At 35.9% G+C, this 26,936-nt stretch overlaps 1 protein-coding gene across 1 annotated transcript in view; it reads left to right on the top strand.

Annotated features, from left to right (window-relative positions):
- Positions 1–26,936, top strand: part of LOC145678345 (long-chain-fatty-acid--CoA ligase ACSBG2-like) — a 173,901-nt gene that overhangs the window by 60,614 nt on the left and 86,351 nt on the right. Inside the window, exon 2 of the mRNA XM_081748383.1 lies at positions 6,679–6,888. Within this exon, the coding sequence (XP_081604509.1) occupies positions 6,703–6,888 (186 nt within the window). The 5' untranslated portion in view covers positions 6,679–6,702. The remainder of the gene's footprint in view (positions 1–6,678; positions 6,889–26,936) is intronic.

Raw genomic sequence — 26,936 nt, 5'->3', positions numbered from 1 at the left:
GTGAATATAGGAGCATTACACTAGTGCTTTCTTTAGTGTGAAATCTTCGATATATAAAGCTTCATTATAACAAATTCATTGCTGGAATGCCCGAAGTAGTATTGCCCCATTATACAGATTGACCTAATTCCTATTTAATATACAGTTGACAGCAAAAACTAATTCTCCCCTTACAAGTTTTTTCTGTCAATTACCTCACAATCGAACAGTTTAGTGCTTTGTATAAGGAACTTGTACTTACCTACTTCAAAGAACTACATCCAAATTGTTACTCTACTTCCAAAGTATTGACAAACCATGTAGAGGCGATGGGATAGAGAATGAATTTTCCCGATAGATCTGTACATTTTTAGCCATGAATAAAATTCTTGATGGGGATCTATATATTAAAGCGGTGTCTGCGAACAAAAAACTTCAAATCCAAATTAAGTGTTTGTGATTTTAATCTCTTAAACCACCCAACCGATCTCGATCAAACTTTCAACATAGATAAGGTTCGGACCTGGGATGTTTTCATAATTTTACTTTGATGGCACAATGGAGGGAAGGTGACACATATGTAAAAAAAAAAAAAAAAAAAAACTAATCACGCTTAAACCACCAAACTGATCTTAAATTATCAACATAGATGAATTTTCGAAAATCTTATTTTCACCATTAAATATCTCAGGAAAGACCCAAGTGAAAAATCTCAAATTTGCACAAAATAGACTATAGCTGTGCAGTAACAAGTGGGTCAAGTTGCATCACTGAGACTTGAGTAGTTTGAGTTTATATACACATATTATTTTATTTATTTATTACTAATACACAATAACACTGAGCAAGGCTGTGATAATAAATGTAAAAAACAGTATCACGTAAGTTTCAACAAAAATACCTGTCATCAGACTTCCACTCCTTCTCTTATTGAAGGAGTGGGAGTCTGAAGACAGTTATTCTGTTGAAACTGTTACGTGATACTGTTTATTTATATATATATATATATATATATATATATATATATATATATATATATATATATATATATATATATATATATATATATATATATATATATATCATAGCCTTGCTCAGTATTATTGTGTATTAGTACAAAATGGAAACAAGGCCTGATAGAATAGTTATTTATTTATATTTTACTGGGACTTTATATCCACACCTCATGGCGGTTCATGATATTAAATTGTCAAAATGACAGTAATGTTAAATGGGTAAAGTTTGCATAATCTATGAATCATATCTTGTACAATCCGCGGCAAAAAACCTGCAACATGAGGATGTAAGTTTATTGTGAAACTACGCCTAATAGCACAGGGAATGAACATAACGTCTAAGTAGAACGAATCACGCCAGCATAAACCTCGGCCTCCTCCCGTGCACACTTATTTTGGGGCAAAAGACTTCGTCATTTCACAATTAACTTATATGCTCATGTTGCAGGTTTTTTGCCGCCTATTGTACAAAAAGCGAAACGCATCTACTTATTTTCTGCCTATAACGCTGCTAAGACATCAGTGAGATAAATAGTTGACTAATTTATGTACAGAGTTTGGCACTGATGTTGAAAGTACGACCTGTAGGAGTTATGAACTGTGGATGAGAGTTTCCGGAGAACCTTATCGGTTGGCACCCACACTTTGTCATTCGTAAATGTTTTAAGAGGTTCTTGGGCCATGGGGATGGAAAAAGTTATCAAAAAGATCGTTATTTTCCTGACTGATGTCTTCAATTCCTCGAATTTACCATGTCTTGTCATAAATGCAGGCTACGGTATCATGAGGTACAGATGACAACATACTATCTTCTGGAAGTACTGAAGTCTGGTGTTGATAATTCTTTTACAAGTAGCAAATCTCGAATTTCTTGCTGTTTGGCTGCACTTCTGATGAAACCTAGGTAAACTGTGTGCCTGAAATACTATATCAACACAAAACATGTACATTTGTTCCTCTCTCAAAATCGCGAATTTCACATCACTGCAGGAACTTACAACTCAAACTACTCAAGTCTCAGTAATGCAGTTTTACTCACTTGTTACTATATAACTATCCTCTCTTTTGTGCAAATGTGGGATTTCCTCCCCTTGAGTCCTTCTTGAGATATTTGATAATGAAAATACGATTTTCGAAAATTCAATGTTTATAAATTTCCAAAAAAATCAAGAATATGGTTCTCAGATCTGAAACTTGCTTGAGACGTTGTTTACTATCTAGTCTCTATGTAGACAAAGAATTGAAGGTAAGTCTTATGTATTTCATTTCAAAATGTACATTCCAAAATGGCCATTTCTAGGTTTACAACCTCAATGTTCAGAGCTTAGTTTTTTCGACGTTCTAAAGTAAGTCTCAATGTGCACAGAACACAATGTTAATTTCATTAACTTTCATATGGTTTTTGGTTTGAACTCGTTGTCTTTAAAGCCTAAAATGTTACAGCGTCTAAAAGAATCCTCTGAAAAGTGCAAAATACGCATACGCGCCTATACAAAATGGACGCTATAAACCAATCAGCGCGGCTAAAAAATTGAATATCAGTTTTCATCTCCCTGAATGTGGTACATTCTTAGGTAAAAAAATTAAATATTGTCAGCAACTTTTGACCTGGAAATTGGTTGATTTCATTTGGATTGCCCCAGTCATGAGACATGTCGCAAACAACCTTGGGAGCATTAGTGGATGCCTTCCAGGTATAAAGAACAATAGTTGAAGTACTGCTCAAAGCGCTGGATTTCACCACAGTTCTATTGTTGGATTCCGTATCAACTGAGTACAAATCGAAAGGGCAAGTCTCCATATGTTTCTTTGCATTCCTGATTAGAAAATGACCAATTCTTGCCACGTGTTCTCACGAGCGATGAGAAGTGCGGTTTTGTACCGCATCGTGAAGCGTTGAAAGCTGTGTCGGGTTTCTGAACACTCGATAAACCAGAACTTCATGCTAAGGTGTTGCTTAGTATGTGGTGGGATGTTAAAGGAATAGTTCACTGGAACTTTGCGATCGAAGCGCCCAGACCTTGTCACAATCGTCAAGGAGTCATTCAACATGATCACGCTAGACTTCAGCTGGCTATCATAACATGTCAAAGGACAAAAATTAGAGGACTTGGTTAGAAAATTTTCACCCCATAAATCTGTCTCGGTCCCTATAATAACTTACTTCGCGCAGTGCAAAACTCCCACAATGAGAAAGCTTCATATAAGATAAATACTAGTTTCTCCGTAGTAAACTGATTCAAAATACATAACCACTCTTAACTTTCGACAATTTGCAAAGGAAAAATAATCTTAATTTGTAGCAGTACCTTTTTCTAGATTGTTCGAAACAAATCTGAATCAAAAATTGACTTTTAACGGTACTTGAAAATCATGCAAGACTTCATTCACATTGTAAACTATGCTTGGAATTTGAATACCTCGCAGAATGAACTTAACCTAGAAATACTTTGTGTAATGGATTCTTTGATTTCTAAATCATATATACTGTTCACTGCATACGAACATACTTCAATTATCTAATTAGCTTAGAGATTGTCTTATGTTACCGTCATAATTTCCTTTTCATCGAGTTTTTAAAAATCCTAAATTTATATCTTGGACCATCTCGCAGCAGAAGAATGACTAACATAATATTCACTTTTTTAAATGACCTACTATAAATAGTTTGAAACTGAAGACTACATATATTAATTTGCTTATGAGTGCGCAGACTATATTATGCATATTCAATCCAGAAAGGTGATAGTTGGACATGAAACTCCTTTTGTCACTAATGCAAGATTATATCACGTATCTCGGAGATGAATTGATATAAACTCTAGATTAAATTAAAAATCTAATATAGTTTGAGATTTCGAAAACTGTTCCTAAAAGGAGAGACGGGGGCGTCTTCTATAATATTCGAATTTCCAACTCTAGACAGAAAACTTTTAGTGCGATTATTCTCTTGAGAAATTTGGTAGTTAATTAAAAAGAATACTGTATATAGAAAGAGAAAAACTACATACTGTATACATAATTGAAATGTGATAGAGATCGGATGTTTAGGCACTAAAAACCTGGAAATAGGCAGGCAAATAGGCACTTAAAATTTAAAAAATAGGCAGTAAAATAGGCACTAAAATGTAACTCGAAATAATGAAGATAAATACTCAATACCATTAAAAAATAGATTCAAGTCATAGATAATGTTCAAATAATATAGAAACATACTTGTTTGTTAAATATTTTCTTTTGCTGTATATACAAAAACGAGACATGTTATGCATTGCACATACTGGGTGAATCTGAAAGATGTGCACATACTTCGGGAGGTGATTCGTGACATGAAAAGACAAAGTGCTGTTGCATGTTGTCGAATTCTGCGTCGTGTTCGAGTGACAGGGGTGCCAAATTGGAATCAAAATCGAATCCTGACAATTGGAACGGGACATAAAGGTGCGCACATACTTCAAATGATTCGTGAAATTCAAGAGGACTTTAATCTTCTTTTCATGTCACGAATCATCTCCCGAACTATGTGAACATCTTTGTTCATCCTGTATATATAAATATATTGTAACGTACCACGAGCTTCTGTTTACAAACACATAATATAAGTATATATGTGTGTATTATGTTACGTAAATTATGTATTTTCCCAATGAAGGCTTATTTTGAAGAAAATGCATAGAATAGGCAATATTAGGCAATAAAACAATTATTTAGGCAGTAAAGGTCGAAATAGGCAAAATAAAATTGGCTTAAATCGAAACTATAATCCCCCATATAAACTTTAAAACGTTATTTTTGATTATATCTTTAATATTAAAGAATAGGCATTTTGCCTAACATCCGGTCTCTAGTGATAATACATAATCTTTTTACATAATTTTTATTACATATGCAGATTGATTTGTTGCATGCCTCACAAAACTTATTCTAACAGCTCTTATACACCATGTTTCGATAAGCTTGAAACTATTTAACAGATTTGAGATCTATTCTCGGTAACGTATAGATGATTATTTGACTGTTCGGCATACAAAACAGTTGTCCACTCTGAGATGGATCGGTCCTTTGTCGATTGTAGAACTAGTTGAATGTAACAGTACGAAATGTCACGCCAGAAATCAAACAAATGTGTGTTCGAGCTCGAGCAGTAAAAGTTTCATCATTAATCTCTTTATGTAAAAGTAAGTCCTATCTGACTGATCAACGCAAAGCCCAAACCGCTTAAGCTAGAAACTTGAAATTAGGCTATAGGATTTGGGACGTAAGAGAAAATCAACGGGATAGGGAGGACATAGGGGTCGAAATTATATTAAACTATCTTGAATTTTTAAAGATCAGATACATGAAATTCGACATTATTGGCTTTACATTTAAAATAAAACTCGCGTTTGTTTTGTCTATAATCTCGAAATCTCGTAAGGTTAGAGACATGAAATTGGGTATTTGGACTCTCATTTAGAATAATTTAATGTTTATAGTTCTTTCTTTGAGGTGAAGAGGTGAAAGGTAAGAGAAGAGGTGAAAAGAAAAAAAAGGTGGGAATGTTCGTGTTATCACCTCGACTACTCATATTTAAATGAAGGTCTCTCAAATATTCTCTTTATATTTACGTAGAACTATTGAGCGTTTAAAGAAGCGAAATTACTTTGTTTTGTATATTGCAAATGTAAATTATTACTTTTCGATTACTCCTCGTAAATGTAAATTATATTAATTTAAATGCCATATTGCCTAAATAGTTCTTATCGTAGTAGTCAGAAACAAATATTAAGTATAGGTTGTGGAGGTATATGAAATATAGTTTCTGACTGTACAATGTGTGCTATTTATCTAAGTTTTGTATTTCTTAAATAGTACTTATTCTTGTGAAGAATAAAGAAGTTTTCTATTGCAGAGTATATTTGTTTTTCCTAAAATTTATTGAACATTAATTGTATGAGAGACGAAAAACGTTCACACTTATTCTAAAAGAATTTAGGTTTTTGGAAATTAAGAAACAGCCTGCCATTTACAATGCCTTGTATGTAAACCCGAATACTGATTCGGATCCTATCAGTTTGTAAGTCTGTTCCTTTAGAACTTCAATATTGCAACAGTATATTAGCCTTTCGGTGCATAATCGTGGTGTTACTCAAAAATAAACTTTCAGGCACTGATAGGGCGGTTAGGCAACCTAAACAGCAGTTGTATTTTGTTCGGTTGCATAACTTGCTGGTAATCAGTGCAATGTCGGTTTGAGAACCAATCAAGGTATTATCAAAAATGAACATAGAGCTCATAAGTACTGAATGTTGCAAAGGCACTTAAAAAAAGGTATACGTAAACAAAGTACTATTGAATAAAAAAAACAGTGGAGCTAAGAAAAAAACAAAAAAAGTTGATGCATAAATGCCGCTAATTTCTTCTGGTAAACTTTCCTAGTTTGATTCCTGATCATGTGAGTTTGTAGTGCACTATGTACTGTGGGAACTGATTAATCCATCTCCTTCCACTCGTCATTGCATCAATTTATCATTCAGTTGAATTTGTCATCGCATATTTTAGCATTTATGTACGTACCTGGAGGACATTAAAGATCGTTTATAAACGCTAGACATAGTTCCGTTGTTTAAATTTTATTTTGTTGATGTTGAGAAATATTTAAAAGTGTAGCCTGATATCCTAATGTATTTTTTCTTCCTTTCAGCTTCGAAGAACGTAACATTTAAATATGGATGTAATTCGCCCAGAATCTATAGAAGAGAACGGTATCGGAATAAGGAAAGGTTCGTTTCCATCTTCACTGCAGAATGGCACAGTGACCAATCACATTAATGGCGATGTTATTCACTCAGTTGAGAAAACGAGCACAACTACTACTATGGTGAATGGTCTTTCCACTGTCACGACTGTTGAGGTAAGAGTTTATGCTACTTTAATAACTGAAAGACGTTATTAGAAATGTGCACAAGTTAATCCAAGTCTTGTTCATAATTGTGTATGGTATGAAGTGCGATATGCATTGGCGTTGTTCCTAAAATCATTGCAGTTCGTTAGCTACAGTGCGCTGAAAACAAACAAAAAAAAAAAGTATTCGTGATTAGTTATCCGTAGCGTTATTACAAAACAATTTCTAATCGTAGGAAAGTAATGCAAGATTTTTTTGAAGAAAGAAAAAAAAAATCGCAACTACTTAATGCGTTCTAGTAGTTGCATTAGCATTAATTCATTGTTTCCTCAATATCGAATCTGCAACATTCTCACCATACAAATTCATAGAAAACGTGTAGAATAGAATAATTCATGGTTTAATTTTGACATAGTTTCTTGTTTGTAGAGTTGTTGCTTGAATATTAGATGCAGTTCATATGGAAAGAAGTCTTTTCTCTTTGATAATTTCTATCCAGAAACTAGTTATAGAACGTTATTTGTTTTTAAAAACATTCTATAGAATAAAAATCAGACATCAGTCGGTTTCATTTGTCTCTGGAAATATTTATTTCCGTAATTTTTCTTATTGCTTGTAACAGATTGCCTGCGAAAGTTGTCGAGTAATTCTGGCTAAAATAAGTGTACATTATAGTTCAGGAAATTGTGCGAAATATTGGAGAGCCACGTTATTTTTCCTAAAAGAGCGTTCGAAAATCCAGTAGTCGAAGAGAAATTGATTCGAACGTGAATACTGTAGATTCCTATGCAAAGATAAAACTGCATTTACTAATGGGAAACAGACTGAGAGCTCAGGGAAACATTGTTACATGTAAGATTACCAACTATCCATTAGGGGCATAGTTGGGGTTGCCTCAGAGGTCTTACACGAATTCAAATGATCAATGCTCATGAATGGGTGTAAGAGAAAACGTAGGACAGAATAACGTGGTAAATTTTATTAGTCTGTATTAATTAGTAAGTTTCCGCATTGTGACAAGTGTCCTTCATTGACACTATATTTTTAATAATATAAGAATAATATTAATATTTTGGGGAAGAGTGAACTTGACTCTTTCAGCTTAATTGGTTCATAATTTGGGAATAAGTCCTACACATCTGTATTTAATATGCGTACTAAATTCGTCAGTCACTATGCCAAATTTGATCCAAAGTAGATGCGTTGAATTGAACTTGTACGGTATATAGTGATTTTGTAATTGATTCCTTTTCCCCCCCTTTTTTTTTTTAAAAAAAAAAGTAGCAAATATAATTATCTTATTGAGAAATTTACTTTGAAAGTTTTGTAATATAAATAGGTACTACTTATCAGAAAGTAGTGATCCACCTTTCGAAAAGTAATTACTCACACATGTAAAACTCTGTGATCAATTGTTTGTTAATAATGCATTTTTTTAAAACTAACTCTTGGAAGTAGTTTAATACTGAAACCTACAATACAGTTGAATATGAATAAGCAAATTCTTTGTAGAAGATAATTGAAAGTTAACTTTGGATTGATCAGTACCTTGACAAGTTTATCTTCGTGATACAGATGTCGATGCAAGATAGGACTTACTCTATGGACTGTATCCTCGGTAGATAACAATTCATAAATTCAATAGTGAATTTAGTCAAGTATTAAAATTAGTTAGCAACGAAAGTTTTTATTGTTGTACTTGTGATATACACGGAACTTTGATTTGGTATATTATTGGAGAAATTAGTTCCATATCAGGTAAGTAGAACTTTCACATAAGGATTGACGTTGTAGCAACGCATAAAATAAATTTAAATAGCTGATATAATTAGCTCGTCAGATTTTCTTTTTTCATTCAAGTTCATTGCCGTATTGTGTAATATCATAGCTAAGCAGAATACAAATGTTGCTTATTTTTGTGAACATGTTTGTTACTTCCATCACAAATTCAGAATGGTGTTCGTTCGTTGTAGACTGTAGACTTATTCGTTAGCAATTAAATTCTTCAATTGTAACGTGTTGACAAGCTCAAATTTAGTCTTTTGCTCGCTTCTCGAGTTCACGGTACTGTTAAGTCTTAGCAGTAGATAAGTTTTGCAAATTGACAAAGTTTACGAGCAGCTGCCAATAAATATAAATACGTGTATATATAATAAAATATACGCACTTGTATTTTACGGACAGCTTCGTTATTTAGCATTTCTTGTATTACCGATTCTCTTCGAGATGTTCACGTCAAAGGTTCTAATTTTTTTCTTTATTGCTATATTAAAGAGCAAGAAGTCCTGTAAAAACTATTCCCCTTCAACTTGTCCGAATTGTACTTTTAAACACCTTTCACGAAAATATATATCTAACTTGTATAGATTTGATCATTTTATTAATACATTGTATTTGACTTGTAACCAAAGAATTTTACCTCCTGTTATTGCTAGTTAATATTTACTGTTGTATCTTCGACATCCTGAAGTGTGTGCCAAGAAATAGCTTCTGCTTTTCGTGTTGACTGCCATTTCCCATGAAAGCACGGAAAGGGAGGGGGAGAAGCGAAACTGCTACGAATATTTAGTGATGAGACTCCTTTTAGATGCCAAGGATTTTGTTTCTCGTTAAGCGGAAACTTTATTGCCGTAATAAGAATATTAGAAGTCTCTCATATTAACTCCTGAGGGTTCAAGTTTTTTGTGGATGTTTTTGCTAATTCTTGGAAAGTTAGACTGTAAAGTCTCACGTGTCCTGTTTTTCGAGATAATGACAATTTGTGGTTGGCTAGGCCCTTCCCATTGGTCTAGTGGTTAGCGTGTACCTGGTTCCGGGTTCGATCTCAGTGGAAGAGCACAAAAGTTTATAATTTTAGTCACTTGCATTAATCATTTATAGCTAAAGGGAATAACTATAGGACGTTAGACTAAAATTTTCATTTTTCAAAAAGTTATTAGGACAACTTTTTAAAATCTTATCCCAATCTGATTTTTATTTTTACTCTGCACGAAGAAAAGTAAGGGGGAAGGGAACTAGAAAATTTTTAATTCAAATATAGTCTTAAAATATCAGAAATCGTTCTGATCTTAGATTTAGGTAAAATCCTAATTTAATTAAACCTTTCTCAGTTGTCACATTTTCTGTTTTAATGGCGGTATTTTTTTTTAAAATTTCTTTATGCTTACTTAGGAAAGAGTTATAATTTATGTGAATGTTCATTGGAATGTTTTTCAATTCCTGTAGATTCCTTTGTTGTTGCGGTGGTTATTCTATTACCTTATTGTTGAAACGTTGCGTTGAAGTAACAATGGAAAGATTGTTTATTTCTTAATGTATATTTGATATAATTATATATTTTATTCTGTTTGAAATATCGACATGACACAGACGAATTACAATGTATGTACTTGTTCTATCGAATCGTCATAATTTCCAATACATTTATTTTATATATTTAAAAGTAAATTGAGTAAATTGTGATTTTGGCAGATTTCTTCAAATAATTACCGCATTGCGTTCATCACTTTATAAATGACATACCCTTTGTTTACCCAATAAAACTTACAAATATCATTTATTCCTGGTAATCAACTTTCCCGTTGAAGATTGCAGATCCCTGAAACTAAATAGTCCCTTACCTACAGAAAAAAATGTAAAATATATTTAATATTTAGGTAGGAGGGAAGATAAACGGGCCCTCGGATTTTCGGTTCAAAATTGATTACAACGTCTTCCTTAGGTCCCAAATAGTGTTTCCTGAAAATTTCAGACCGCGGAAACTTCAAAAAGGTGCCCAAAATTACGACAGAATTTACCATATATGGGCAGGGAAGATAAACGGGCCCTCCGAGTTTCGGTTCAAAATTTTTCACAACGTTTTCCTTAGGTCCCAAATAGTGTTTCCTGAAAATTTTAGACCGCGGAAACTTCAAAAAGGTGCCCAAAATTACTATAGAATTTACTATATATGGGCAGGGAAGATAAACGGACCCTCCGAGTTTCGGTTCAAAATTGATCACAACGTATTCCTTAGGTCCCAAATAGTGTTTCCTGAAAATTTCAGACCGCGGAAACTTCAAAAAGGTGCCCAAAATTACTATAGACTTTACTATAATATGGGCAGGGAAGATAAACGGGCCCTCCGATTTTCGGTTCAAAATTGATCACAACGTCTTCCTTAGGTTCCAAATAGTGTTTCCTAAAAATTTCAGACCGCGGTAATTTCAAGAGGTACCCAAATTACTATACAATGTACCCTCTATTACCTCGTATAGACAGGTTAGATAAAAGGGCTCGCAGCTTTTGGGTTCAAATTTGATCTCAATATGTTGTTGAAGTGCCAAATAGTGTTTGTAGAAAATGACAGAACGCGGAAACCCCATTTGAGACCTAAGGAGAACATTGTGATCAGTATCGAGCCAAAAATCCGAGGGTCCGTTTATCTACACACCCCATATATGTTAAATTCTGTCGTAAATTTGGGCACCTTTTTGAAGTTTCCGCAGCCTAAAATTTTTAGGAAACCCCATTTGGGATCTAAGGAAGACGTTGTGATCAATTTTGAACCAAAAATCCGAGGGCCCCTTTTATATTCCCTGCCCATATAAGGTAAATTCTGTCGTAATTTTGGGCACTTTTTTAAAGTTTCCGCGGTCTGAAATTTTCAGGAAACACTATTTTTGACCTAGGGAAGACGTTGTGATCAATTTTGAACCGAAAATCCGAGGGCCCGTTTATCTTCCCTCCTACCAATATTTATTTACTTTAAAGACCTGAATTTACCTATTGTGGTTTGTTACGTAGTTAGATAAATTCCGAATTCTAACAAAATAGTTTTCGTAACAATTTTATTTCCCAAAATGCTTGTAGTAGATAAGGTTTTCTAATTTTAGCTTCATATGATTTTGTTGTTGAAATTTCGTGACTATTATAACTAAAATAATTCTCATGAGTTTGTCAAAACCCGCAATTAAAAAAATCATGCAAAATGGACATTTAAAGTATCAGTAATAAAGATGATTATGTAACAAATTATTTTGTAAAACTATCTAGTCATTCTCCATTTTAATGTCCTATGACGTCAGTTTGCTATTTCCTTTCTCAGTAAATGACATAAAGGAGAGGAAAAAAACCAGGTAACCTTGCGTGAAAAAGTACAGTAGTGACGAAATACATAGACTAGGGTTTTGCGGGTACACTACTCGTAGATCCATAATTCTGCATACACTGCCAAGTTCTTTCTTCAATTTTCCACTACCTCGTATTTTCTCCTCTTGTGTTTTCTCTTTCTCCTACCGAATATAAATGTGTGCTTTTAACGTTATACATAGTCTAGTTGGAAAGAACTGATCTACACCAACAGAACTGTTATCCGGAGATGTAATCTTTACTAAAAGAAATATGACCTTCAATTTCTCTTAACTCATATTCTCGTAACCTTAAGTAAGTCATTATAATGCGTTGCCTTGAAAGATTTTAATGGGCGAAAGACGTTTCTTTCTTTTTAAATCCATTCTACGGACATGGATACAGAGCTTTCCAGGGAGATGTGATTATGAAAAGAATCCAGGTGGTTACAAGATACCTAGGAATCTTTGAGGGAAGTTCCTGTAGTACGAAAGATCAAGCAAAATTTGAGTTTCTGAGGGTTCAAAAAGTCAGAATCATTCTCTTTCCTGACTAATGCTCAACTAGAAAGTGTACTGAAAGCTTCAGGAGTATGATTTCGGATGACGAGGCCTCGAGCAATGGCGTATTGCTAGAATTTTTTGTAGTGTTATATGCTAGACAGCTTTCAAAAATAGGTTATACCCACTCTTGTATCGCAAATTTGAGGTACCCTTGTTGGTTATTCCAACGACTAATTTATATATATATATATACACTCTGTAAAGAAAAAATAGCGACACCTCAATTCTCAAACTAACTTACACAGAAAACCATAGTTGCAGCCCGTTAGAAGAGGAATAGAAGGAAATGAAGAGTGGGATAGTTCATTTGCGTTATCTGTGACACCAGTGGTGTACGACATCGCTTGGCAATTGTTTGTGTATGAGTAATATTTTCGCTAGATGGCACTGAGTGCGTCTCGTAAATTATTGTAGTGAGAATTCTGCATTACATTTGTGATGTGTATGCTGAGATAAATAGCATTTTATGATTGTTCTTTGCTTTCTCGCTGTTTGGACAGTGTCAAGTTTCAATATTGTTGTTGTGCAGTGGTGTGTTTGTATGATATTGTTGCTACATGTGGACTGTAAACAAGAATGATGGGTAAGAAATGTAACTTGTCGCCATGTGAACAAGATATAACTCTTGCTTTGCACAGCCATCGCCGGCTACGATCCCTTAGCGCCTTCCCAAATAGCAGAGACAAGCGAACACGGCCTAGTTCCTTTAGGAGCCGCTGTGGCGCTAGTTACGTGCACCAATATCTTCTCTGTGTAGCAGGCAAATGAAACGGCTAGCTATAACAGGAAAATAATTCTTAAGCCCCCCCATATAGTATCACAAAAACTAAGCTGTTTTTAAAATTTAATACAATTAGTATCGATTAATTAAGAATAAAAGATAATACAAACACACCGACAAGAAATCCTTTACAAATTACAAACGAGGCACTTTCCCAGATAATGGCTTGGCATTTAGAAATTTTGTATGTTCAAAATATCCTGTTTCAACATCTGCTATGTTCTTCAGCAACACTGGAACTATTACATCGCAAATTTTTACACTTAATTTGAATAAATGATTGTCCGAAAAGAGGCACTGCAAATACTAAAGTGTTGCAGAAAGGAAACAATATAGGCGGAAAGAGTTTCCGAAATTCGGGTATTCACAAACCGATGGGCCTTTTCATTAACGTGAATCACCCACACTAGTTCTTTTGTAGGATAGCACATTACGTTTCTACTGTCTTGTTTATATATCAAATTCTAAGCGTGGAATTATATTTGTTCTGACTGATAAGTTTGTGACATGAGGCACAATTTATACTTTGAATAATTTTCCGATCTACAAAACTTCGTAAAAAAACAGTAGAAGTTAATTTCACTGTTCCTGATAAAATGTCTGAAAAGAAAACCATAAATGGGAACATTAAAGAATTATACAAATTGTGAACAATAGGCTAAAATGTTATGAATTGACTAATTTCTTAAAAATGTTATGAGTTGACTAATTTCTTAGTGTATATAGTGTGTACAGTCTGAATTGTTAAGGATTGGATTTCATTTGCGTTATGATTTAACTGAATTTCACTTTTAGTTTACACTTTAATGAATGTGTCTATTTTTCTCCTAGTGCAAAATGGTTATATTTTTTTCCCTGGCATTATCGTATTAGAAGGTTTCATATGGTAGATTGACAGAAGTACATAAATATATTTCTACAACATGGGATCTTTGTATATTATCTGTTTTATAAGATGTAAATAGGAGTCTACTAATATATTACTACGATAATCATTTTATCTAGATAAATATTACGGAAATTTGGGATTACCACTGGCACATCAAATACTGGGATAGTATCTGAAATAAAGGCTCTGGGTGCTTCTTCTATTCCATTAGCAAGGGCATCAATCTTGGGAAGCTTTGGAGGCCGGGCCCCCCGAAGTTGAAATTGGCTCACCTAATTGGGGGGGGGGGAGAGGAATGCTAAGTTGAAGTAGGTTCTCCAGTTTCTACAGTACATGGTAATTCGTTTTCCTGTTCTACTAAAACGTATCTGCCATAGGGCTCCCCCAAAGTTACACAGAAATCGGCACTCGCCCATAAGCTAAAGGTTTTAGATCTATTTTTTCTTTAGAAAAGAACAAATCTACGCATAGATCCCATTACTACTCAGAAACATAAATAAATAAAATTAATTACACAAGCAAAAAACAACACTTACTAGGATCAATATGAAGACCAGTCAACAATTCTGTAACTGGTATGGGGATATATGCTTCAGAATCAGGAAAGTGACTAGGAATGTGTATTTTCCTTAGAAATATTAGTAAAATTTGCGGTGGAAGGCAGAGATAGTAATCAAGTTTTTAAAATTCGATTTATTGTACACAATGTCTCTGCTAACCTACATATCATTGCTCCCAGACAAAATGATACACAACAATATACCATAGTTAAAACAATAAAAGAATACTTTTTGTGCTGTTAATTTTAGTACATAAAGATACTGCAAGTATTATGCAACTATAGTGCCTACATACGCCACGTTACTTTTCTTTCTTTTTTTTTTTAAGCAGGGAGAAAAATTACGTAAAACACAACACTCAGGGTTCCCATATGTCCCGCATTTTAAGGGACAGTCCCTTATTTTATGATTTTGTCCCGCATCCCAGGGAGCTTCGATACGGGACAGCAAAAGTCCCGTATTTTGCCCAAATGACAAATTTACCTCAGACAACGACTTTAAATTAAAGCCCGCAATTTTTAATGAGTCGTCATGAGCCTGGCCAGTAAATGGCAAATGCTATTTCAGAAAAGCTCAGAGTTGCCAAATTTATTTAAAGTCGTCCCCTTTTGCCTAAGGATCCCACGGTCAAATTCATTTGTGAAAAGGGTTTTCTCACATATGAATTTGAAATGGACTGACACAGAAATATGTGTTTCTGCCCAGTTGATGCCAGCTGAGTTTTTCGACAGCCTAAAGAAAAATCCAAACTTCAAAAATTTTATCAGTACAGTTAAGTCAAGCGTGAAGTAGGATTTTTGAAATAGTTTAGATTACGTAAATTCAATGTTTTAAAAGTAAGATTTACCTATTTTTTCTGAGATCTATATTAGCTCTTTGTGTTAGTTCATACTTTTGTATTCCTTTCAGTCTAAAATGATTACTTTTTTTATTTGATGCCTGGCTCATTTTCTACCACTAGATTATGTTTATTAAAACCCTTCCCGTTAATACTCATTGAAATTCGTCAACCCATCCCTTATTTAGACTATTTTTATTTGGCAATCCTGACCACACTACACTTGTCTAAATCCACTCAGACTTACGTGACAGACAACCTGTCCTTCTGTTTAGTGCACGTTAGTAGCGCCACAACGGCCGAAAGGCCAACTATCCCCTGTACGCTAAATCTCATGTTACGAGAGAGATATGGTAAGGCGCTAAGAGATCGTAGCCGGCGATGGCACAGCTAAGGCAAATCTCTACGGGAGATAGATGGAATAGTAAAAATCCATCATTTGACGGCAGGAAGAATTATTCACAAGCAGAAACAGCATAACAAATCGTTCCTTCGTCAACAGTGTGAAAGAAAAAGAAAGCATCGCCCAGAGCAGATCGCTAAATGAAATCAATAGCACTGCAGATTTAAGGAATGATTTCCTCAAAAATCGCTTCTGTAATTTGACATAATCTTGGAATTGTAGTTACTCATTCAACTTTACTGTCTTGACTGCGTGAAGAGGATATTAAGAAGAGACCGCGTAGAAAGTCGAAACTGACAAAAACACAGAGGACTTCAACATGTAGGTTTGTGAGTCGATATGCAACTTGGACTTATGATAACTGGAAGAACGTCGTTTTCTTCTTTGATAGTAGGATAGTGGGAAACGATGGTGGTGTAAAGTTGTGGATACGAACGAGCAAGAAACTTGACACGGATTTTGTTTAACAGATGCAAATATTCAGTTACTGAGTGATGGTATGAGCTTGGTTCACCGTTAAATACGTCAGAACGATGGATATATATGTGAAGGATCGTTTGATGCAGGAAAATATCTTCAAATTCTGGTACGTAAAGTTTTTACAGCAGCTAAAGATGACTTTTCTGAAGAAAGCATACATTACTTCCTTTTCCAGGATGATAATGCTTCATGTCACCGAGAGAAAATCGTTAATACATGGTTCAAGAATATGACTATTTAGAACCTCATGTGGCCTCCGAACTCACCTGACATGAATCCAATTGAAAATTTGCGTCGATAGGAGAAGATTCAATAGATAACTATCTCGAATAAAATGAAATTCAAGGAACAGATAATCCGGGTGTTATTCCGTGAAATCGAGGTTGCATTTTACAATAGCCTTGCTACCAAAGGGCCCCGATGATTCGCTGCACTGCAGAAAGCCCATGGTGTACATACAAAATATAGTTTGCTGTATTGTACTTCCCGATGTTCGTACACAGTATATCTTAACCTTAAGAAATTCCATTTATCGTTTTCTGCTGTTGATCTTTTTCACTTTTATGTATAACTTTTCCTATAAACGATTTTGCTCAAAACACACATATCTACTTATATATGTATCTAAATTCATTAAATTAATGTCAAAAGCCTGAAACTGTGGCGCAAGTATTAAAAATCAACTGCTCATTGGGAATATGCATTGTAGTATTATCAGGAATTCATGTAAAAAATGATATTGGTTAATGTATGTTGCGAAAACCATATCGGAGCAAGTGTCGCTATTTTTTCTTTACAGAGTGTGTGTATATATATATATATATATATATATATATATATATATATATATATATATATATATATATAATATAATAAAAATATGAGACATCGGATACTTCAGCCTAACCATTTTTGTCTACTACTGAATATCACGCGTATTTTATTGCGTAATTGCAAGTTTACTTTTCTAAAGTAATTAGCAAAATAATGCCAGGAGCATGGAAGAAAGATGACCTAAAATTTATACCCATCAACCTTGACCAAGAAAAGATCAGTTTTATACAAAGAACTGGCTAATTACGTAATTTTTAAGTAGTGAATAACGCAATTTTCAGTCATTTTATTTTGAACATTCAAGAGAGCATTTAGAAAATCCAGCGGGATATATCATAGTTACTCTGATCAAAAGTTTTGGCCCAAACAGACTACATGCCAGTAGTTAGAAATGATCGTATGAAAATAATCTAGCATTGTTGAACCCTAATGTTGGTTGAACGGACACCATTATTGTCCCTGTTATTGTACGTGGAATAAAGATTGAGTGGGGAAAAGATGTTAATTTTGGCCTTATACTAGTGAGTAACCGTCCGACTACCATCTGAAGTTACTACAGAAACTGAACATTGCAGAAAAATTAGTTTATCGCACCATACAGCGATATATGAAATATTCTTTCGAAGATAAGCCTCGCACTGGTAGACCTCGCTTCAATAGGACACCAGGTGTCATTAAGACAGTGAAGGCAAGAATCGCTCGAAATCTGGTCCATAAGCAGAAAACTCATAGCCCTGCAAATGAACATATCGTAATCACCAATGAAAAAGGTGGTCAGTGAAGACTTTATAGACTGTATGCCTATCGCAGGACGGGCCAGCGGTTAAATCAGCTCGTGATGAGAATGCAACGCGATAGATCAGTTTCTCCTGCAGCAGTACGCGGATAAGTATAGACTAATTTGTTCACGGATAAGAAAATTGGCAAAATGGATAGGATGTATGAAAACCAGTGTTGCAGCATGTGAACAAGTTTCCCGAGTCCAGCGAGGCCATCACCCTTTATCAGATAGTTTGACTGAGTGTGTCGTACCTGGGTTTCACTGACCTCAATTTTTTACCCCCCCCCCAAAAAAAAAAGTATGAAAAAGGAGCCAGTGTGTGCTAGGACATTCTCGATAAGATAGTGAAATCCCTTAGCACAGCTACATTCAAGAATGAGCCTGTAGTGTTCCAACAGGACTTAACATCAGCTCACAAGGCGAAAACTAGACAGTAGTTGTTTCGTCGCAACAAAATAGCATTCATCACCACCGAAGAATGGCCCTCGTCCAGTCCGGACTTAAATTCTATTGACTATAAGATCTGGTCTTACTTGGAAGTATCGTCAACCTCACATGACTGTGGACCGCTTGAATTCTGCTGTAGTGAAAGCAGTGGCTAACGAGACATGTAGTGCGTGTCGCCATTCATGATTGCCTGCGTTGTTTACGAGCTGTGTCCAGGCACAGGAACGACATTTTGAATAACTGCTGTACCCATTGATTGATCACTTACCTTTGTGTATATTGCATTTGTCTCACTATACTTAGTTTCGTTTTTATGGTTTGATAATCTTGACACAGCTTTTGACCAGACATAATATAGGGATATAGTGAAGCTATTGATAGATTTAAAATTTCGTAATCCCTTAACTCGTGGCTTAGTGTTAAAGCTTATATTCTGGAATTACGGATGCTTGTAACATTAAAAAAAGAATCGGTATTAAAATTTTAGGGAATGAAGTAGATTGAATTAAAATGTTTGGGTATTTTTTTTTTATTTCAAGGCCAAATAATTCAGAAGAAAGGTGTGGGAGGATTGAGTACATAGTCATAATCGTCGGGCACTCATTTCTTCACTGTATGCGAGGTCTTAAAAAGCAACAATTAGTTCATAAAATAGCATTTTGCATTAAATGACTTACCTGTCAAAATCTGAATGTAAACATATTCCAACATTGTTGCCATCGTTAGCAGTCCTGGATGCTTCAGTGTAGGAAACAGTAAAATCTCACGAAATAGGGGATGTAGGAGTATCTTGTTTTTGGCTAAAAAGTCTGACACCATTCCTGAAGTAACACACGGTTTCTTGTGGAAACTCTGCTCAGTTGCCTGCTTGTCCAGCTGTTCACGGCAAACGGAATCACGTAACCGCTGTAACATGACTGTAGACCATGTTACTGACAGTTGATCTACTACAACGGTTTGATAAGATTTTTCCGGACATGACCAAAAACACAATTTGCGAAATTGGAGAAGTTAACACGTTCGCTGCTGAGGACGCCCATCGGCGTCCAGTACTGAATTTGGCATATGCGCCGGACGCCGTTCGGCGCTTGTCCCTGCAGCTGATTCACTTTCCCGTCAATACCTGCACTAGCGCTGGTGGGAAAGTGAATCAGCTGCAGAGACAAGCGCCGAGAGGCGTCCGGTGCATATGCCAAATTCAGTACTGGACGCCGATGGGGGTCCTCAGCAGCGAACGTGTTAAAGAAAATATGAACTGGAATAAAACTGAAATCATTAACGTGTTAGGTCGTACTAGAAGGTTTGGTTCAAATTGCATAATTAGTTTCTTTTTGCATATATAATCTTGTTCTTGAATGTCTGTGAACAAAAAAACTTCAGATCCAAATTGAAAGTGACTGTTTTTGACTCTTAATTTCTTGAACCACCCGACCGATCTCTATCAAATTTTCAACATACATAACATTCGGGCCTGGAATAATCATGCCGTGGCCCGCAACATGAGGAGGGATATATAAAAATCACCGAAAATGACCAATATCAAACAGCGCTTTAGTAATAGTAAAAACAGAACATATTACTACTTTTCCTTAATTTAACCCAGCGAAATCGGGATGAGTCTTAGATTCGAGGAAGACTAAAATTCGAGTAATTATAGAGAAATTCTTAGATATTCAGACAATAAATGTCCTGCGCTTGCGCAGGACGTGCGGGTTTGCTAGTATAACTGAATGTGCTATACAATTAGTGCAAAATTAAGTACAATACTTTATATATTCAATATTACCTTAAATTTTGTTACAAGAAGTTATTCCTTGCACGCGTATTTACTTTCTTCAGACTGCAATTTACTGCGAAACTCACTCTTAGATTGTCCTTGTAATATCCAAAGTTAAAGAAAGCATATTCAATTTGACGGGAAAATATATATAATTAACAAAGGCTTGCACAATTAAAATGAGTTTCAAGGTAAACAAGTTGATGTAGCAAGGACTTGATAAAACAATAGGGAGTTTGTGTAACAACTCGTTAAAGTTTAAATCTATATTTTGGCTAACAACAATTTCGCCTGAAGATGAACGTTAAACTAGCAGTAATTATGCTATGAACTTCAGTTGCAATTACGTTGCGACAGCGACATGTTATGTAGAAAATCAGCGTTTGTACAAAATTTTGTTGGTCGAATGTAAGCATATTAACTTGGGTTATTTTGAACAATACTTAAATAGAAAAAAAAAAAGCTATTCATTCGCGTGCACTTCGATATTCTGCTACACTTGTGTATGAAAGGTATTAATAATTCCCATCTCTACATTTGGCGCCGGGGCCGACGTCTGTCCTGTAATGCAGTCATCTTGGAGATTGAGATGGTATGGTGGGGAACGGCATATACTGTAAATTAGTTGATCTTGCATGATGGTCTGTGGATCCACCAACTGCATTGAATTCAAGCCTTCGGGGTTTCAGTCCACCTTCCGGGTCTTGCAGTCAATTAAGTAAGCATTACTCATAAAATGCTTCGTGTGGAGTATTGTAATGTAGGTCTAGGTCAGAAACATGGACATTTCGCAAAAATGATGGAAAACTACTGGAAGCTTTCGAAATGTGGGTGTGGAGAAGAATGGTGAGAATTAGTCGAGAGGACAACGAATGAGTGTTAGAAATGGTGGGAAAGAAAAGAACAATTTTAGATATTAATACTGGGATGAGAAACTGGTTGGGACATTGGGTATGAAGAAACTGTATCAGGGACGTGTTAGAGGATATGGAGGCAGGACGGAGAGGGAGGGGGCGAAGGAAACTACAACTAATGGATATCAAAAAAACAACAATCGTATGTAAAGACGAAAATATTAGTGGAAGACGGTGGAGCAAGGAAGCTTTTTTAGCTGCGTCAAGTCACCTTCAAATAATGACAGAATATCTATGACAAATAATGACAGAATTTGAATGAGCTGTTGTAACTTACCTTAAAACACCTGTAAACCGACAGATTAAAATCAGGTATTTCAGTCAAAGATGTTAGGAGTAAAGAATTGATTGCTTGATACTGCATACAGAAGATTGTTCGATTTATATCCGACCATTTTTGACATGTATTCGCCTTAAATACTGCAACCCCACCACCGATCGTGTTCTGTTGGACTCCTAGAATTGTGTGAACTAGGGATGGCCAGATCCGGATATTTTTGGATCCGGATTCACTTGGGTCCGGATATCTGGTATCCGGATATCCGGACACTGGATCCGAAAATCCGGATCTTGGATCCGGATTCGAGAAACCGAATATTGGATCCGGATCCCAAAATCCGGATCCGAAATTTCGGATTCGAAACTCCGTGTCAGAAAATTCGGATGTTCCGAATCAGCAAAATTTTCGAAATTATTGACAAAGTGACTTTCATTCCTATGCTTAAAATAAGATTTTAAGACCCTTTTGGTATCTGATCGTGTGACAGCCTTGCGTTCTCTTCATTCTGTTGATATTTGGTTTTCGTGCCTTAATGTCACAATTACTCCAAATTTGATTGAGTAAAACTGTCGACTTAGGTGAGAGCAATCTCATTGTCAGATTCGATTCTAGTGGAAATACTTGACCGAAAAGGTAGTAAATCTTTTTTAAAGCGGTCGTCCTGATGGAAATTTGTCCTTTGTTTTCTGTAACACTAATCAAATGCTGGGATGAAACCTTAGTCTCAAGCCCAAGCTTCTTCATTAGACTCAGGCTGCTTACTTTTCTAATTCTTTCTGAGTTATTGTGGTCACTGAATGAGGCCATTTCCTAGTCGTGATGGGCTAGGCCATTGCTAATGGAACAGCCCATAAAATATAGATCAAATCAAATTAAGGAGCAACTTCCTTTTCTTGCTCTTGATGAGCTTTTTTTTTTCTTTCTTTAAAAATACGTTTCTACTAGAGATGAAGTTCTAAATGGCAATTAATGTATCAAAATCAATGTATTAATGTACTGTATGTGTATACAAAATACCATATGGAGCCTCGAGCAGTAACACGTAGCTTTGTAATTAGCAATCCACTACTATTAACTCTGCATAGGTTGTATAAGGAGCTATATCATTCATGTAAACACATAGGCGGATGCAGGGAGAGGGCGAAAAGTCGTTCGCCCCTACCCAGCGCCACCATTATTAATGTACTTTAGTAGTAATTTGTGGCAATTTCAGATCATCTAAGTATTTTTCACTGCTAGCAACCCCAACCGCCCCCTAAGAATCCATCCGCCCGCTCCAGGAGTCCGTTCTGGATTCGCCCCTGCGCAAACATAATATACAACTCATTCAAGAGTACATTTTGGTAGCTTTTTAAAATTTTTATCTTAAAGGATTATCATTTCTCGTGGCTACTTATGCAATTTTGTCCACAGGCATACATGCAATTTCCAGTCATTACGCAAATACATTTATATACTTAAGACCTCGGCTAGTTGGGGGCTTCGCCACTAGACCCCCGTTACTAGGGCCTCGCACCACAAAAGCCTCTAATCATAATCAATTTAAAAAGAAATGTCTGGGGATTTGCCCTTAGACCCTCTGATATCTCATTTGATCGGCCTATGACCTCGTACCTCGTAAACCTACAACCATACCGAATCTCAGTTCAAATATCAAATTGTATGTAATAACATTCCGGTATCCCGAGACATACCGAATTTCAGTGCGAGTACATGGGGGCTTTCCCCCCAGCCCACACATTTGCTCGGTCTACGGCCTCGCACATCATACGCCTGCAAACATAACGAATTTTTAAGGGGCCGCGGTGGCTCAGTGGTAGAGCGTTCACCTCCGGTGCTTGGGGTCCCTGGTTCGATCCCAGCTCGTGCTTTGTGGTGGACAAACACCGTGCTCGTGGGTTTTCTCGGGGTTTTCCCGTTTCCTCCCACTTTCTTCATTTCATTTATTTTTCATAATCACCGTCTCCTTTAGCCTAACCGGCATAAGCGTTGGACGTAAAACTCAAGGATTTCATTTCATAACGAATTTTTGTTCAAATAAGTTTCATTTCTCTAACATTCCAGGATTCCGAGATATGTCTTTTCTCCCCGCCCCTTTTCTTCCCCTCTGACATACATAAAAAAAACGCTTAAGTACATACCTAATTATTTCAAATGTAAAGTCCAAATACCAAATTCTATGCTCCTAACCTTCAGAGGTTCCTAGATATCGACATATTATAATAATTACAATCCCCACCCTCTTTCCTTTCCATCTCTTTTCTTTTCCTTTTTACTAAAACGTCAAAAAACACTGAAACACATGTCAAATTATTTTCAATGAGAAATGCAAATACCAAATTTCAAGTCTCTAACCTTAAAGGATATAACATATTAATACAATAATTGTAATCCCCACCTAATTTTCTTCTCGCCCTTTTTCTTCCCTTTTGGGCCACATATATATAAAACGTTGAAATACGTATCTAATTATTTTAAGTGAGAAGTCCAAATACCAAATTCCATGTTTCTAACCCTTTGTTTCCGAGATATAGGCATATTATTATACTAATTGCAATAATTGCAATTACCACCCGCTCTTTTACTTTCTATATCTTCCCTGCCCCTTCTAATTTAAATATCAAAAAGCACTTAAACAAGTATCAAATTATTTTCAATGAGAAACCCAAATACCAAATTTGAAGTATCTAACGTCAAGAATCATCAATATTTTCCACCCCAATTCCCCCCTTCTTCGTCGAATTTCCCAAAGTCCTTCCTTAGTGGTATCCTACGTCACAAAGCCTATAAACTGTCCAAATTTCAAGTTTGTAGCTTAAGCGATTTGGCCTGTACGGTGATCTGTCACTCACTCACTCAGGACTTTGCCTTTTTTATATAGAGAGATTTAAGATTTTATGGGAAAGCCATGGATTTTGTCCTAAGGCCGCCAGCGTCTTAGAAATGTAATAGCTTTGCTATAAACTTTAAGCAATCAACTGACTGATCTGCGTCTATATGTATTTTGTAAAATACCGCTTATGATATTTATTTTGCTCGTAATAAAAATAAAAAAAAAAAATGACGAAAATTCAGACATCCATGATTTTAGCGTAATGCTGCAGGAGTTCAGATCATTGAATTAATCATAAGAGCCAACTGTATAAGATAGACTACATTAAATTCCAATGTGGCACAAAGAAAATATGCAGCATTACTATGCAGTTTTTGAACGTTATAACTCATTCTGAAAATATTATCATAGGTCTCACAAACAATCGAATTTTAATCCTAACTCGATTAATATATAACAAAAGGCAGATCTATACAACTACTGACTTGAGATGAAAGTGGCACACTTGTAGTACGTTTAAAGATATACTAAAGACTAAATGATGTGTGCTCAACAATGGTCTAACCCCGAAAAATGTGAAAATAAGATTTTGATGTAATCTTTTGTCATTTAAATTGAATTGTCTTCCCACTGAGTTGGATAAAATTCACCTAGTAAATTTTATACATATGGATATTTCAGTTCTGGATCTCAATCTAAGGCCTAAAATATTCAAAACAGGAGTCCGAATCTGAACTTCGAAATTTCGACTGTGGATCCAGGAACCGGATATCCGGATCCAAGATCCGAAATTCCGGATCCGGATCCAAGATCCGAAATTCCGGATCCGGATCCAAGATCCGAAATTTCGGATCCGGATCTTATAGGATCCGGATATCCGAGATCCGGATCCGTCTGGCCATTCCTAGTGTGAACTATCATACGGTATCGGTTTCCATTTGCAGCAAACACCGGCGCAGGACAGGGATGGTAATTCTGTCCCATTCCTTCCTGCAAACTTTACATAACCATACAGAGTGCGCAGGTGGCGATGTTGAAGACAGTTTCAACAGTCAAAATGCGCAAACATCCATTGGACTGGCATCTGGAGACTGGAGGTTGTCACAGGAAGGTCTTCAAATGGAGTGACGCGAATTCCTAATTCCTCTCATTTCCTGATTAAAATGTAGTGATATTCTAGCTGTATGACTCGAAGCCTTGCTTCACATGGTTCGCGTCCATTCCATTCAGTTATGGGATCTCGCTGATAGATAGGCGTCAGAATAATCCTTGGAAGTATTTTGCTTGCACCTTCAAGTTTCTCTACTTTGCATATAAACTTACCCTCATATCCGAATCCCGCAACAGCCATAAAGCCACGAGGGGAAAACTTTCCCTGCACTGACGAAGTTGCTGCGTCCCTTGTCATCAATGTCCCGGTACATGATGGCCCGAATGTGAGCAACAGCAGTGAGATAGACCTGTGATTTATTCATTATCACAGCTTTCTTCCATTTGGAATCTGCCAGGTACTTTTCCAGTTTCCCGCAGTTCGTCTTACATTCGGCAATGTGACGCGGTAGCAGGTGGTGTACACAAGCCTTCCGCTTACACTTCAACATGAACAGTTTGTGAATTGTTTTGTTCACAATTGACGGTGCGAGGTGAAATCTGTCCCATATCACGTTGCGTCGGGATTTTTGGCACGTCAACGACCGATCCTTCTTAACACTACGGGTGTCACTTGCTTGCAGCTCTTTTTCTAGTAGTTTTCATGGGTGAATGTTTAGCAAGGGGAGCCTGTTGTGTGTAACGGGCAACAAAGCTTTTGTAGTAGTCACCCCGAGTGTTAACCCATTCTCCCGACTGTGTTACAATGATACGTACGAAAACTTAACATGGAAAAGGGTCATTACGTAACCATCCCAATACCGGTTGATTTTCGACGCCATTGATAACTCACTATCAACACTTACGCACCTACAAGGTCAAACAATACTTCTCCCGCCAGCCAACTCAGTTCCAGCATGATACACCAGGTGCAAGCACCGAATAGAAAATATTCGGATATACATCAACCTTCTGTAGAGTAAAATATTTTTAAAATAGTGCTTTTATGGAATAATAATAATAATAATTCCACTTGGTGTGAGAAATGTAAAATTGGACTATGAAAAGCAATGGGCGCAATGTTAAGTTTCTACCGACTCTCATCCATAATACCCATGAAAACTCCAAGCTTTCAAACTTGAGCGAACAAGCTTTTCTTAGTTCGTTTTGCACTCCCTCTCCCTCCCTCCGAAAAAAATCACTTTAAATAGCATTTCAGATGAGTTTTTTAAACTCCATTTTACTATTTTTTTTTTAAAAATAAAACCCCATATAATTAGGATTATATTAATCTTTACATTACAAAACATCAGTTTTGGACTATATATCATCTTCCACAAATTGTTTCAATCTGATTGGACATCGGTGCAGTTTTTTCGTATTGAAGATATGATCTGATAGAGCTTAACAGAAGTCACATCGAAGTGTCCTCTGTCTTAACGAATGTGATTAGACTAAAAATTGCTGTAATTATTTCCC

Source organism: Thermobia domestica, chromosome 2 (assembly GCF_964235325.1).
Source record: "Thermobia domestica chromosome 2, izTheDome1.hap1.1, whole genome shotgun sequence".
Taxonomy (NCBI): domain Eukaryota; kingdom Metazoa; phylum Arthropoda; class Insecta; order Zygentoma; family Lepismatidae; genus Thermobia; species Thermobia domestica.
This window is presented reverse-complemented; position numbering and strand designations above follow the sequence as displayed.